Raw genomic sequence first — 14,923 nt, forward strand, 5'->3', positions numbered from 1 at the left:
GCCTCGGTGGAGCTGTGTGGTGGGTGCATCGGTGGAGCTGTGTCGGTGGAGCTTTGTGGTGGGTGCATCGGTGGAGCTGTGTGGTGGGTGCCTCGGTGGAGCTGGGTGGTGGGTGCCTCGGTGGAGCTGTGTAGGTGGCGCTGTGTGGTGGGTGCATCGGTGGAGCTGTGTGTTGGGTGCATCAGTGGAGCTGTGTGGTGGGTGCATCAGTGGAGCTGTGTGGTGGGTGCATCAGTGGAGCTGTGTGGTGGGTGCATCAGTGGAGCTGTGTGGTTACCTGATTCGTGATGTGAACTGTACAGGCCGACAACCAACAGTCTTCTTATTAATTCCTTAGCAGACATCGCCCCTAAGACTATGATGAGCAGAAACATGCCTAGATCACACAGTACTATCACATTTATTAATCAAGTTATTGGTATCTTGAGACAAACAGCAGGGCAATGTGACACTGCTTAGCGATAAGAGAGCACAGAGCATCCCACAAAATACATATCTCCAGTCCCAAATAGAAGATCTTCATTCAGTCAATCTTTGTTGTTTGTCTAAAGATTAGAGCAGCATACAGGTGAGTTAAATGTTCACCATTAACCTTTTGTTAGCTGGACTCAAATTTTAATGGGTGCACAGATAACCCCTTCTATGTGCATCTTGGATATAGTATAGGGGTGGACTGTTGGAAAGAAGAATTTTGATGCTGGTATACGAGACGGGTAGGATGGTGAGGAGAATAATGAAAAGTTACTCAGGAGACAAAATATAAGGTAAACGTACAAGATGAGAATTAGGAGCAGTAAAGAAGAATTATAATAAGAATAAACGAGGAAAGGAAGGAAAGATAAGCCAGATTTTTTATTATAAGCACTGGATAAACACCATCCTCATTGTTTATGGAGTGAAAACGAGTAAATTCTAATAAACATTGATTTTTACAGTTTGTGAAAACAATGGAAAACACTGAAACAAAACCACACCAGAATTCACAACAAACATACTGAAAACACAAAAGCCTAATTGCCTTTTAGTGTCTGATTTTTAATGAAATGTTTTAGCTAAGGTTACCTTATGTTTATATATAGGATTTGCACGTTTTAATATTATATTGTATACTAAATAGGGTTATGTATATTGTAAAGGATATTGCCGAGAACAATAAAGCTTGTTGTTGGTTTGCCCCCCCACCTCCTCTTGCTTCGAAGATTCGATACTGGAGAACATCACACAACACCATCTTGTGGACTTCTGTGATGGCGCCGCACGGCATCTGCCTGCAGGCCATGTAATGAAGCACCGGCCCTACTCAGAACAAAATGTGGAGGAGGGACGTAACCCTGGATGCTTGTTCTTGCCTTGTGCTTGAAGGGGGAGACAATCTCACCTTCTACCTCTCTCGTAGAAGACACTGACAGAGGGCGGGGAAAAGTGAAGCAGTGAATGAGAAACACTGGGTGGCTAGGGAAACGGAGGAGACTGGATGCTAGGCGGCTGCAGGGATAGAAGGGGCAGTTGACCACTACGCCAAAAAAAGAACACAAAGGAAAATCTTATAACATCAATCTTGCTGGAGGGACTGAGTGATAAAAACAACATATCAATTCCTATAGTTCCTTCCGTACCTCTTGCACCATCTGGTGTCACAATGTAATAAAGCGTTGAATCAAAACATTTATATTACATTGAGACAAGATAGCACTGACTTTTAGAAAGGAAAACATATCATTATAATTAAATAGTGAAAGAACTTGATGTTGGTGTACTACTTTGTGACCTCTGACCAATGCCACGGAAATTAAGGAGAGAGGCAGAATTAAGTGGGAGGAGAGGGCGAGAATAAAACAAGTCCTGGTGGCGAAAGATGGGAGTCAGCAATTGAGGAAACAAGTTGAACAAGTTTTAAAAGGAGACGAAACTGAAAGTACGGCCGGCCGGCCGTGAATAATTAGGGGGTGAGAAATGCTGCCTTTGATGTGGTAATGCGAGGCAGGCAGGCAGGCGGCTGGTGGCATTGTGCACGCGCTTTTTAGGGCTTGCACTTGCGCAATGGCCTAAAAAGCACATGCACTTGGTGAAATCGCCAGTGGAATTCGTGCTTGATTAAACGCTGTTTAAGCCCCTTTAGAGCTTCGCCAGCTATGCGCATATGCGCACAGCAGGCGAGCCCTAAAAAATAAGTAACTGTCAGCCCACCATATTTTGTAAATATTTGTGGAGGAGGCATGACTGGGGCCCCCTCCCCTAGTTGATGTGGGCCTCGGGCCAATTTTTTTTTTTTTTAAAGGGGGAGGGGGTGCACGCCTCTGCTCCCTAAGCCATCAAAGGCCCCGGGGACCCTATCTAGTGCTGGCACAATTATTCAATCCGGTGAACCCACTGCAGGAACACAGTCTTTTCCTTGCCCATATCAGTGTGATCAGGGAATCATACGTTTCCTCCCACCTGGTGGGAGCATTTTTAAATCTTCCCCTGGGTGAAAACAGTCATGCTTTCCCTGTCTGCAGGAGCGTGTGCAGGGAAGGCATAGCTGCTCTCATTCGACAGGAGCTTTAAAAATGCACTGCCAGGTGATAGCAGACTTTTGTTTCCCTGCCAGTGCTCCTGTGGGAAGGGAAAAACACATACTGCTCCCACCCGATGGCAGTAAGCACCAGGCCCGGTTCTAGAGGGTGGGCCGGGTGGGCCGGGCCCACCCAAACATGAGCCCGGCCCACCCAAACAGGAGCCTTGGCCTGAGGCCTGATGTGAGCCGTTCCTCCCCCATCAAGTGTTCGGGCTGGCTCTCCTGATTCAAAGTCAAGAGGCTGCTGCAGCCTCTGTGCAGCCAAGCACAGATTATCGCGGCCCATTGTCACATATAGAATGACAATGGGCCAAAGCCAGCAGGCACAGCATGTGGTGGGAGCTCCGGCCCTGGCGTTAGGGCACAGGTCTTCAAACGGTGGTGCACACCCCCCTGGGGGTCCGTGATTGCATTCCCAGGGGGGCACAACAGCGTCTGCAAGGAAGGAATTGTGAATGAAGATCGCCTGCAAGCGTCGACGTGTGTCTGGTGAGTTCACAGGCTGTCTTCTTTTATATGCAGAAGTTAAACAGCATAAAAAGTTTGCACCTGTAATCCTAAGTTTTTCCTGGGGCGCTGTCAGTGAGTAGGGAGACGGGGCTCAAGGGTAAACACAACATGCTAATAACTATGTAATTTTATCATCTTCATATAACTGCATATTTAAAAAAAAAAGCGCACACACAGTAAATGATAAAACAAAGCAAATGAAACGAATTTTGCAAAAATATACTCTCTTACGTTATAAACCTCAGTTATCTAAAGCAATCACTGCAGAATGAATGATGTATGGATGCAGGATGGGTGGGTGGATGGATGGGTGGATGCATGAATGATGTATGGATGGATACATGCATGATGGGTGGATGGATGCATGAATGATGGATGCAGGTTGGATGGGTGGGTGGATGGATGGATGCATGAATGAATGATGTATGGATGCAGGATGGGTGGGTGGATGGGTGGATGCATGAATGATGTATGGATGGATGCATGGATGCATGCATGATAGGTGGATGGATGCATGAATGATGGATGCAGGTTGGATGGGTGGGTGGATGGATGGGTGGATGCATGAATGAATGATGTATGGATGCAGGATGGGTGGGTGGATGGATGGGTGGATGCATGAATGATGTATGGATGGATGCATGGATGCATGCATGATGGGTGGATGGATGCATGAATGATGGATGCAGGTTGGATGGGTGGGTGGATGGATGGATGGGTGGATGCATGAATGAATGATGTATGGATGCAGGATGGGTGGGTGGATGGATGGGTGGATGCATGAATTATGGATGGATGGATGCATGGATGCATGCATGATGGGTGGATGGATGCATGAATGATGGATGCAGGTTGGATGGGTGGGTGGATGGATGGATGGGTGGATGCATGAATGATGTATGGATGCAAGATGGGTGGGTGGATGGATGGGTGGATGCATGAATGATGTATGGATGGATGCATGCACGATGGGTGGATGGATGCATGAATGATGGATGCAGGTTGGATGGGTGGGTGGGTGGATGGATGGGTGGATGCATGAATGAATGATGTATGGATGCAGGGTGGGTGGATGGATGGGTGGATGCATGAATGATGTATGGATGGATGCATGGATGCATGCATGATGGGTGGTTGGATGCATGAATGATGGATGCAGGTTGGATGGGTGGGTGGATGGATGGATGCATGAATGATGTATGGATGCAGGATGGGTGGGCCATGTCTGAACTGGGGTGGCGGAGTGAGCTAAAGAACGGTGATGGATTAAACCCAGATCAGTTGACTGGGGGTGAGTGTTTGTATTGTCAACGCTCCGTCCATCATCACCTTTGGTTTTTCTTTGATGGGTGGATGGATGCATGAATGATGGATGCAGGTTGGATGGGTGGGTGGATGGATGGATGGGTGGATGCATGAATGAATGATATATGGATGCAGGGTGGGTGGGTGGATGGGTGGATGCATGAATGATGTATGGATGGATGCATGGATGCATGCATGATGGGTGGATGCATGATGGATGGATGGGTGGATGCATGAATGAATGATGTATGGATGAAGGATGGGTGGGTGGGTGGATGCATGAATGATGTATGGATGGATGCAAGGTGGTTCGGGCTCGCTCGCTGCGCTCGCTCACTGCGGTGCAATATGCAAATTAGTTTACGGCTCACCACTTTCAAATGTCACCAGCCGCCCCTGCTGACTGCTCTACCAACCTCCCATCTCAAACTCAGGATTTAACCAGAAACCAACCCCCACCATACCTATCTCTTTGAGATGTGGCATTTAATGTATAGGCTTTGTAAGCAGATGCCCTTGGCAGCGAGGTTCCTGGGCCCTAGGGCCACTGCAGTGTAACTTTTAAGTTACCTCAGTCAAAGGAGGGCCACCACAGAAAGTGTTATGGTTTTTCTGAGAGACCAAATGTTTGATCATGTACTCCTTCCTTGGAAAAAAAAATAAAGCCCTTTCAATCAAAACCAGCGAAACTGAACATGTTTACGCCATAGTTATTTGTTCAGACAGCACAGTCATTAACTGCTGCCTGCTGGGGTGTATTGATATAACCAGGGCCACTGGAATTATGCACCATTAGGGAGGGAGCCTGGCTGCTTGCATCCTGGGCAGGAGCTGAGAAGCCGTGGCACCTGGTAAGCTACATTTAAAAAAAAGATATTATTAAATGACCCCCCCCGCGTGACCCCTCTGCCCCCTCTCCCTCCCCCAGTGAGTCATGCCGGACACGACTAACTCAGTGGCCCACCCAAATACACCATTGGCCCACCCAAATAAAAATTCCTGGAGCCGGGCCTGGTAAGCACAGACAGGTGCTCCCACCAGCAGGCGGCAATGCCGGTTCCCGCAGCATGCGGGGAGGTGGCTGGGGCTGTGGAGTGCCCCTCACGACCCACAACGTATTGTCTGGTGCGTGTCCGGGCGGGCACCAGGTACTCACCCAGGAGGTTCCTTCTGCCCAAAAGGATGGAGTCTAGAGGGCCTATTAAGGCTCGGGGAAGGCGGCCATGCGACCTCCCCCTAGATAGGCCCCAGGGTTTGGAGTTCACCAGGCGTACCGAGGCAACGGGGAGGGGGCGCACACGCACCACTCCCTTTATTAATAGGATTCAATCCATGGTCTATTATGGCTCTGAAAGAGGGCTGCACGCTCCCCTCCCCTTATAAATAGAATTCCGCCTTGGGGGGAAGGTGTTCTCAGGGCCTATTAAAGCTTGGTAAGGGGAGTCACACGCCCCATCTCCCCTAATAATGTATATGCCCTGGGGATGGGGTCTTTGTGGCCAGTGAAGGCTCTGGGAGAGGGTCCACACGCCCCCTCCCCTATAATTAAAGTATAGTCCCTAAGGATGGGGTGTGCAGGGCCTATTACAGCTCATTAAGGTGGAACCATGCACCCCCTTGCCTTATAAACAGAATTCTGTTGTGGGAAATGGGATCCCTGGGCTTATTAAAGCTTGAACGAGGGGCTGCACGCTCCCCTCATAAATGGAATTCAACCCTAGAGGGATGGGGTACACTCGAATCCTCTTAAGGAGGGTGGGGGGGGCACATGCCACCCCATAATTAAAGTATGGCCCTGGGGGATTGGGTCCTCAGGGCCAACAGTGGCTGGGGAGGGAGGCTGCGTGGCCCCCTCACTCAGCGGGGGGTTGGCTGGGCTCAGTGGTGTTAGAGGGGCGACCCTTGAAACAGTTTATAGTGGAAAGAGCTCACAGTGTTACTGAAGAACGTTCGCCCAAGGATATATGGTGGTGAGGCTCTTAAATCTCCGTGAGAGAGACCCTATGCTGCCAGTGGCACAAATTCCTGGACGATAGCAGCTTTTGGGGGAAGGAGGTGGACTGTCAACAGATATCCAGACTATACAGCAAAGGTGCAGAAATTGAGGGAGTCATATCTAGAGGTAAAGCTGCAACTGAGGCAGCTCATCCTCAAGTATGTGCTAATGTTCCCAGCACAGATCTGTATAACTGACATGGAGGGTTCGCACTTTTTCAAGTCCATGGCTGAAGTATGAGACTGGTTGGAGACAAAAGGACATGCTATGCTGAGCCGCTCTGAAGGCAATCGTGCCGAGACCTGGAAATCCCAGAGACAGCGGCAGGGGAGAAGCGCAGATCCAGATCCACCCACTAAGTCTCAGGCGGAGTCAGAAAGGGCACATGAGGTGGCTGAAATTCACCATAGTCGGGCCTGGTCCATTGGTAACATGGGCTGCACTGGATCAGGCTAAGGAGTCAGCAGATGGTGCGGCCTACTCTACGGGAGAGGAGCATGAAGAGGAGAAAATGCTAGTGGTGAACCCATGACAACAGATTTGATTGTCTGAGGACGTACTGTCTCTCTGCGGGCCAGCGGACAGACCCTACTTCACCCTGGTACCGTTTCTTGCAGGTAGGTTGGGACAGCGAATGCAAACGGGGAGACGACAGACGCCTTGAAGGCATTGGTGAGATGAGTATGAGGTTGTGGGGAGGGGTGGTTACTGTTGAGGGAAGGGAAGTTGGCTCTACCAGACAGCAGCTATTGAGAAGGCCCACTATTAACAAAGTCACCATCTTGGAACGTGGATCTGCTTTCTAGATGTGGCAGTATTTCGATAAGAATAATTAAACAGAAATAAAAACAAAAAAAATAGTATATTTCTGTTTTTCCGAAAACAGAACAGTAGAAAATTCAGTGCTAATACAAGTTACTATAACTGCAGTGGTGCATTAAATGTTTTCTATTTGATTGTACTAGTCCATAATAATTTATGGAACGTGCATTTTGTTTTGAATTAAATAGTACCCCCAAATGTGACAGCGGCAAGCCTGGCGCTGTCCCTACTCGATAGACGGTCGAGTTGCGGCCATCTTGAGATTGTTGTGTGTGTTGTTCTCTTACAGGAGATACTGTTTCTAATTGTGAATATTTCAATAAATACATTAGACGTTTATTGTTTTGATGATTATATCCAACAATGTTGGGGAATGATATCCGTTCAAAACGTATAGTTAATTTACGCATATTTTCCTCTTATTGTGAACTGATATTACATAATAGAAAATTATAATAAAAATAGTCTATATTACTCGGCAAAGAAACACATCTGGTACTGTCTCTGTGCTTCAGAGTAAGCAGTATAACTGTTGTGGGTTAACTTTGCTATTGTTGTCTCCTCTCTACACATATCATTTTCATTGTGTGTGGCTTTCAGTGTGCTTGATTGCTTTAGTCTGTTCCATTCTTGCTTCTGCAACGCCGAAGTTTGTAATACTGCCGGACAAAGTTTTGGGGTAGGCTGGGCTCGCCAAGCAATCGAGCACCCTGGTAGACGTGGAGTGTAGGTCCTGCAGCTGGAGCGGGTGGATTGTGGGTGCATAAAATACTCTGCCCAGCCATGGAGATTATCTATCGAAGGCGCTAGGCTGGTGTATAGTGTTGCATGCTCATTGTGATTCCTGGGCACAGACAGGGTATCTTGGAGTTGGAGTGACCGTTCCTTTATTGCAGTATCGGTGCTTCACTGGGACACCTGGACAGGCAGGGCTAACAGTGGTGTTAATGAGGTATAGTCTGTGCTGTACAGGAAGTGGTACAGTTGGTGTGCTGAAGGATAGTCAGTGTAGTGTTCTTTATGTACACAGAGGTGGGGGGTCCTTAGTCGTATCAAGAGGTGTTCTTTCAATATTTTTTTTTTTTAAAAAGCGTTGCCTGAGGCACAGAGAGGAGCACTTATGATTTGGGCTGCTAGGGCAAAGGGGAAGATTTTCTTTTAGTTAAATACGCTGGTACGGAAGAAAAAGTGAGCGGATATGTTGGACGTCGTGATTTTTGCTATCACGTTCCTTCTGATCTTGGTGGAAGCTGTGCTGTATCTCTACCCTGTGAGTATGAAAAGAGTACCAGAGCACTGAAAGTGGGGTAAAGGCAGATCAATAATGTGTTTGGTGATTAGCATGTATGTATGTGCATATGACCATTACTTTTTAACTTTATGTGATGTACTGTCGCTTGGTGACGCGCTCATTCCCAATGCATGAAACTAGTCTACTCTCTGCGTCGCCTCAGTTGTAGCAAAGCACCTGAGGACACATCATAGCGAGTGTTGACGCGAGTTGTTTGCACACGCGACCGGAAAAAGTGGTGTGCACGTCGTGTGAGCGTTCTCGCAAGCTGGTGGCCGGCAAAGTAGCGCTTTTTGAAGCAGCTACTAAATGTCTCTTCGAGCAGCGCATGGGCGCTTACTCAGCGAGACCTAAGAAAATGATATGCTACAAACTTTTGATTATGCATCTTTCCTCAAAGCGTACAGTGGACATAAAAGAAAACCAGTGACTGCATTTCAGTAGCACCTTGGCCGAATCAGTCGACGTGCATGGCTAACCGAACAGTGTGTTTTCTTTTCACCATTCATCTGATGATTTCCCCATGCTCCTGTGGAAAAATCCTGCTCCTCGAGACTACTAAATGAGATGCTCTTTAATACAACCTACCAGAACATGAGACACTGTTCAAGATGTGCATATCAAGTGTGTTTGACAGGCTACCACCCTAATCACAATAACACATTAGCAAAGCTTAATACGGCATGCTAATGTATTTAGCCATATGCATGTTGGGACTTGTAATTTCACTTTTAAAATATGTATGTGCTACAAGCAAGCCAGACCATCTTTGCTAAGGCTGGCTGAAAGAGCAAAAATAGTGTGGATTGATATTAAGCACATTATCTTTCTTCTGTTTTTCTTGTTACCTTTGTAGACCACCTGTGCGGTCCAGCATAATCAATGTAACGGGTCTAATGCCTTCGGCCTGGCCTGGGATGAATGACAAGCTCCTGATAATACAAACATCTCCCTTTGCTTAGGTAAGGGAGTCATTTGGTGGCACTCACGGTTGCAACATGATTTACCTATCCTAAACTCAGATATGGCTTGAGACCAGCCACGTCCCCATCAAGCAACCCTGGCTACGTCGCTGAGGAGAAATTATCCCCTGAAGCCTATGAAAGTCGTGTAATCTATGAGAATAAGAATTGGCAAAGACAATAGGGCTTATCTATGCAAGAGCTATTGGCTTTGCCAATGTATTTTAGACAGGTTGTACACCAGTGTGGCCACTGTTTAGTACAGGGATCTTCAACGGGTAGGTCGGGAGCTACTGGAAGTACATTCAAAGTAGATCTCTGAGGTGAAGTCAAGCCTAGCATCAAATTCCAAGAGTAGGTGTCTATTAAAGAAGGCAGCACTTCTCATCTCAAGACCCTTAGAGTGACAGCCAGCCAAACATATGGTAGTAACTCATACTAACACTCAAACACACAGTGTCGGCTTATACAGCCTGCTACATGACAGTCTGTATCCAATCACAACATAATTAAGCCACAAGGAGGTTGATCATGTTGTAGTCCATCCTTTATCAGTCACAATATGTGAGTGAACAGTGCACTGTCAAAGAAGTATTGCAGCAGTAGTCTGAGCAGTAATCAGTGCTGACCAACCAAAGTGCGAGACTGCAGAAGTCAGAGTGAAAACATGTCAGTTGGATGCATGATCAGCCCAAGACCTGAGAACAGAGTACGGATAAGAGCAGAGACAATTCATCAACACTTATGTGTGTGTCCATAATAAACACTATTGCTTCCTGAAACCATGCCTGGTGCCAAGAACCCCCATAATAACAGTGTTATATCTGGCATCAATGTGTCCATTCCTGGCATAATAGTGTCAATGGCATAATAATGGTCATTCTTGACTATTTTAGTATTTTTGGTCCCTTTGTGGTATACTGGAAACCGCCATTGACATACTAAGATCATGACTGGCCTATATGTACCTATTCCTGGCATATTAATGGTCATGGCTGATATATGGTTTCCTGCCTTAGCACAACTGTGGCCCTAGTATAATGGTTAGCATTATGGGCATAGTACAGGCATCTGTGGTGCTATGGTAGCATCCATGGCATATGGCTGTAATACATGGGAATTCAAAGTAGTCTGTCCATATGAGGCATTTGTACATGGGAGTACATGATGAAAATGACAAGCTGATGTGTTGGGACTGTGTATTTCCTAAAAACTGTAAATGGATTTTTTAGAGGCAGTTTTAGTTTTCAAAAATTGGTTTTCGTCTGGAAAATTGAGTTTTTTTTACCCACAGTGGAAAGTGGTATTAGATAGAAATATGTGCATTTTCAGAAACTGGTGAATGATACTTCAAGCTGAGCTGGGGAGACGTACTGCTGTGCTTATGCCCTTTGTGCCACAGCGCATGTCAAGATTTGAATGTTACTTCATAAGTCAAGGGGAGGCATTTAATATTGATTAACATTTTCCCAGCATTTCTGCTGGTTACCGCACTTGGTATACTTGGGTGGTAACTACTGAAAATCTTGCTTTGGGTGGTCATAGTGTAGCCATTATTTTACAGTTATTAACATTTGCTAGTAGCTCGGGAAGACTTTCCTTGAGCTACAAAAAAGGTTGGAGACCCCTGGTTTAGCATGACTAAAACTTAGTGGCACAAAGGAAACTGGCATGGATTGTGGTAGAATGGAGTGGCGTGGAGCAAAATGGAGAAGATTGGCACAGAATGGAGAAGAGTGGCGTAGAATGGAGTAAAGTGGCACAGAGTGGAGTAAAGTGGCACAGAGTGGAGTAAAATGGCACAGAGTGGAGTAAAATGGCACAGAGTGGAGTAAGTGGCACAGAATGGAGTAGAGTGGCATAGAATAGAGTAATGTGGAAAAGCGTAGATAAGAGTATCGTAGAATGGAGTGTCGTAGAGTAAACTGGAGTATCGTAGAGTGGAGCAAAGTGGTGTAGAGGGAGTAGCGTGTACTGGAGTAGTTTGTTGTGGCATAGACCATAGTAGATTGTAGTAGAGTGTCATAGATTGAAGTGGCATAGAGTGTGGTGGAGTGAGGTAGAGTAGAGTAGAGTAGAGTACAGTGGAGTAGTGTAGATTGAAGTAGAGTGGTGCAGAGTGCTGTAGGGTGGAGTAGAGTGGTGGAGAGCGGTATAGTGTGGTGTAGAGTGGTGTAGAGTGGTGTGGAAGGACGTAGAGTGGGAGGGCGCAGTGGGAGGGCGCAGAGTGGGAGGGCGCAGAGTGGGAGGGCGCAGAGTGGGAGGGCGCAGAGTGGGAGGGCGCAGAGTGGGAGGGCGCAGAGTGGGAGGGCGCAGAGTGGGAGGGCGCAGAGTGGGAGGGCGCAGAGTGGGAGGGCGCAGGGTGGGAGGGCGCAGAGTGGAAGGGCGCAGAGTGGAAAGGCGCAGAGTGGAAGGGCGCAGAGTGGAAGGGCGCAGAGTGGAAGGGCGCAGAGTGGAAGGGCGCAGAGTGGAAGGGTGTACAGTGGAGCAGAGTGTCATACAGAGGAGTGGCGTAGAGTGTAAGAGTATCAGAGTGGAGTACAGTGTCGTGGAGTGGCATAGAGTATCATGGAGAAAGTAGATTGGCACAGAGTAGCGTAGAATGGAATGGCATAGAGTGGTGTGGAGTGGCATAGAGTGGTGTGGAGTGGCATAGAGTGGTGTAGAGTGGCATAGAGTGGTGTGGAGTGGCATAGAGTGGTGTGGAGTGGCATAGAGTGGTGTAGAGTGGCATAGAGTGGGGTGGCTTAGAGTGTCGTGGAGTGATGTGGAGTGCAGTAACATGGAGTAGAGTGTCAGAGAGGAGTGGCATGTAGTAGAGTGGAGTGGAGTGGAGTAGAGTGGAGTGGAGTGTTGAAGAGTGGAGTGGAGTGTTGAAGAGTGGAGTGGAGTGTTGAAGAGTGGAGTGGAGTGTTGAAGAGTGGAGTGTCGTAGAAAGGAGCAGCATGTTGTAGGGTGTCCTAGAGTGGAGGGGCATAAAGTGTTCTAGAGTGGAGAGGTGCTGTGAGGAGTATGCATTGTGTTGTAGCACACTGCCATTACAGACAACACATTTGAAATTGAATTGGCCATTACAGTTGCAGAGACATACAGTTTTACTGATAAACGTATGCAGTGCACACAATGTGTGGAAATGTCAGCACCTACTGTATTGAAATCGTATTAAAATATTGGTTTCCACTACACTTTAGAATCACAGAAATGTGCTCCCTTTGTGCTTTTCTAATTCCGATATATTCTGAAATATCTGCACAATTCATTTACAGACATTTACATTTTATTGCGTGCTAGAAAAACAGCAAGATTGTCACATAAATCCTCTCACTTTTAAGTCAAAGAAAGGAACGTAAACACCAAGCTCCCTCAGAAGACAGAGCCTGACAATTGTTCTAAGACTTTGAAGGCACAGCAAATGTGACAAGATCAGAACAAAAATTAATGGTCTGTTTACAGAAAGCGAACACTTGTGGAAGAATACAGTAAATAGACTGTGCTCCACGGGAGAGACAAACTCAAGCTGGACATGCCTAAAACCAATAGAGCCAGAAAATAGAAAGGAAGCAAAAGTTAGATATAGAACACCAAGCTAATGGTAAGCAATAAGGGAAATGCATTCCCTGGGAAGCTTTCAGAATCTCCCCCAAGATGTCATTAGCGAACCAGACAGATGCACTGTCTGGTAGGCTTTGACCTAAAAAGGCCTGGGCGGAATGTAATGGAATCAGGTTAGCAAGAAAAGTGTACCTTCGCTTTCGTCATAAACCCTTCGTTTCGCAGTACGTTTCCCTGAAGTTGAAGCAGAAGCAGCCTCCGGGACCTCTTCAGCAATATCACCAGTCACTGTTTTTGTTGCAGTATCCTGTGCACATGAAAGACACAACTTTTCACAGCAGGAATAAACAACTTTCATTGTCAGTTGACCATGCTTATATGCGTCAATTACATTTAAAAACCTGAGGAAAATTACAAAGTTGATTTGTGGCATGCAGTAGTTTTCTCCCAACACTGAATTTAAGCCAAAAGTAATGACATAAAGGAAAATGTATTTTATACATCGACAATATAATTACTTTTCCGCATTATGCACTAAGAAGCAGTTATTATAACTGAAACTGTAATTTAAAGTTTGTCTAGCACACAGCAAAACTTCAAATCAACTTCCGGGGTCCTAGAGCTACTAATTTCAGTAAATCCACATTCAGAGGGACAGCAGTCAATTAGTAAACAGATAAAAGCTGATTTATTTTATAGGCATTTGCATTCTCAATTTAGCACTTGTATGGTCTCAGCGTTTATGGAAACTGGGACACTATTCCACATGGTTGTAGAGTTTCTCACTAACAGCAGTCTAGGAGGTGGAATGGAATCACTGTCACTGAAGAGAAGACCAGACGGTGTTGCTTAGCGATGGTTAACTGTGTGGATGGATCCATGTGCCACATGACTTTTGACATTTGTTTTTGTTTTGCACAATGAGGTTGTGGGGGTATTATTGCCCTGCCTCACATGCAAGTATTGCTGTATGGTATTGTGTGCCAGGTAGCTACAGAGCTTTTTCGTGAGTGTGGTGTATTTTAGCTAAAGTCTCTAGATGGTTTAGCGTGGTTGTGGTTGTGTACAGGGGTGTTGGTACCATAGCGACATTCTGTGAATGATGAGGCTCTGGTGCTGTGTTTTTGAGAGTGTGCCACGGTCTGACTAATACGCTCTGCTTGGGTGGATGTTCTGTAGCTCCACAGGACATGCTAGCTTGGTTACAGAGCAGGCTGAATTTGGTTTACTCTTATGTATGTAGCCGGGCCTCTTTTCTTCTTTCAGAGTAACCAGTCTCCGGGCATGGCTTTTGGGGTGGTCCTGGCTGAGTGAAAATAGTGGTGAAGATGTTCCATTGCATGCCTTGTAGCAGGAATGACTGCTCTCTGTCATATTATCCATTAAAGATCTGTGACCCGTTAGGCTTGTTTAATTATATAAGGGTTTCTCTTACACCCATCGTCATTAGTGTAGACCCCATCACCCAAACAGTGATGTCTAGAGAGACATTTTAAAAGTAGTTATATTTCTATTCTCTGCAAGCGGTCATCAACTCCCATTTCCAATCTGTCCAGAATTGAGATGCATCAAGTTAACTTAGCCTTTCCTTCTTTTCCGATCATCGTGTTTTTTCCTTGAAGTCTATCTCCTTTCAGAATTTTGCGGCTTCCAGTTACACATTTATGCATACATTTAATATGCATGGACCTAGCTGGTAATTTCAAATTTGCAGTTACTCATCCTTTCCCAAACAGGTCTGTTTATGAAGCATCATACTCTCCTACAGATATCTAATTTATTTATTTACTAGCAGCCCGCCCCAGCGTTGCCTGGGGCAGAAGGGGGCTGTGGGCTGCATTTTTTGGCCGGGGCAGAAGGGGCTGAGGGCAGCATGTGGTGGAGCGAGCAGAGGTAGGTGTGATGTACCTCACGGCCCGCCGCAACCC

At 46.4% G+C, this 14,923-nt stretch overlaps 1 protein-coding gene across 1 annotated transcript in view; it reads right to left on the reverse strand.

The window, feature by feature from the left end:
* Positions 1-14,923, reverse strand: part of GTF3C3 (general transcription factor IIIC subunit 3) — a 348,121-nt gene that overhangs the window by 279,958 nt on the left and 53,240 nt on the right. Inside the window, exon 2 of the mRNA XM_078680426.1 lies at positions 13,188-13,302. Coding sequence (XP_078536552.1) covers positions 13,188-13,302 — 115 coding nt within the window. The remainder of the gene's footprint in view (positions 1-13,187; positions 13,303-14,923) is intronic.

Source organism: Lissotriton helveticus, chromosome 3_1, assembly GCF_964261635.1.
Source record: "Lissotriton helveticus chromosome 3_1, aLisHel1.1, whole genome shotgun sequence".
NCBI classification, from domain to species: Eukaryota; Metazoa; Chordata; class Amphibia; order Caudata; family Salamandridae; genus Lissotriton; species Lissotriton helveticus.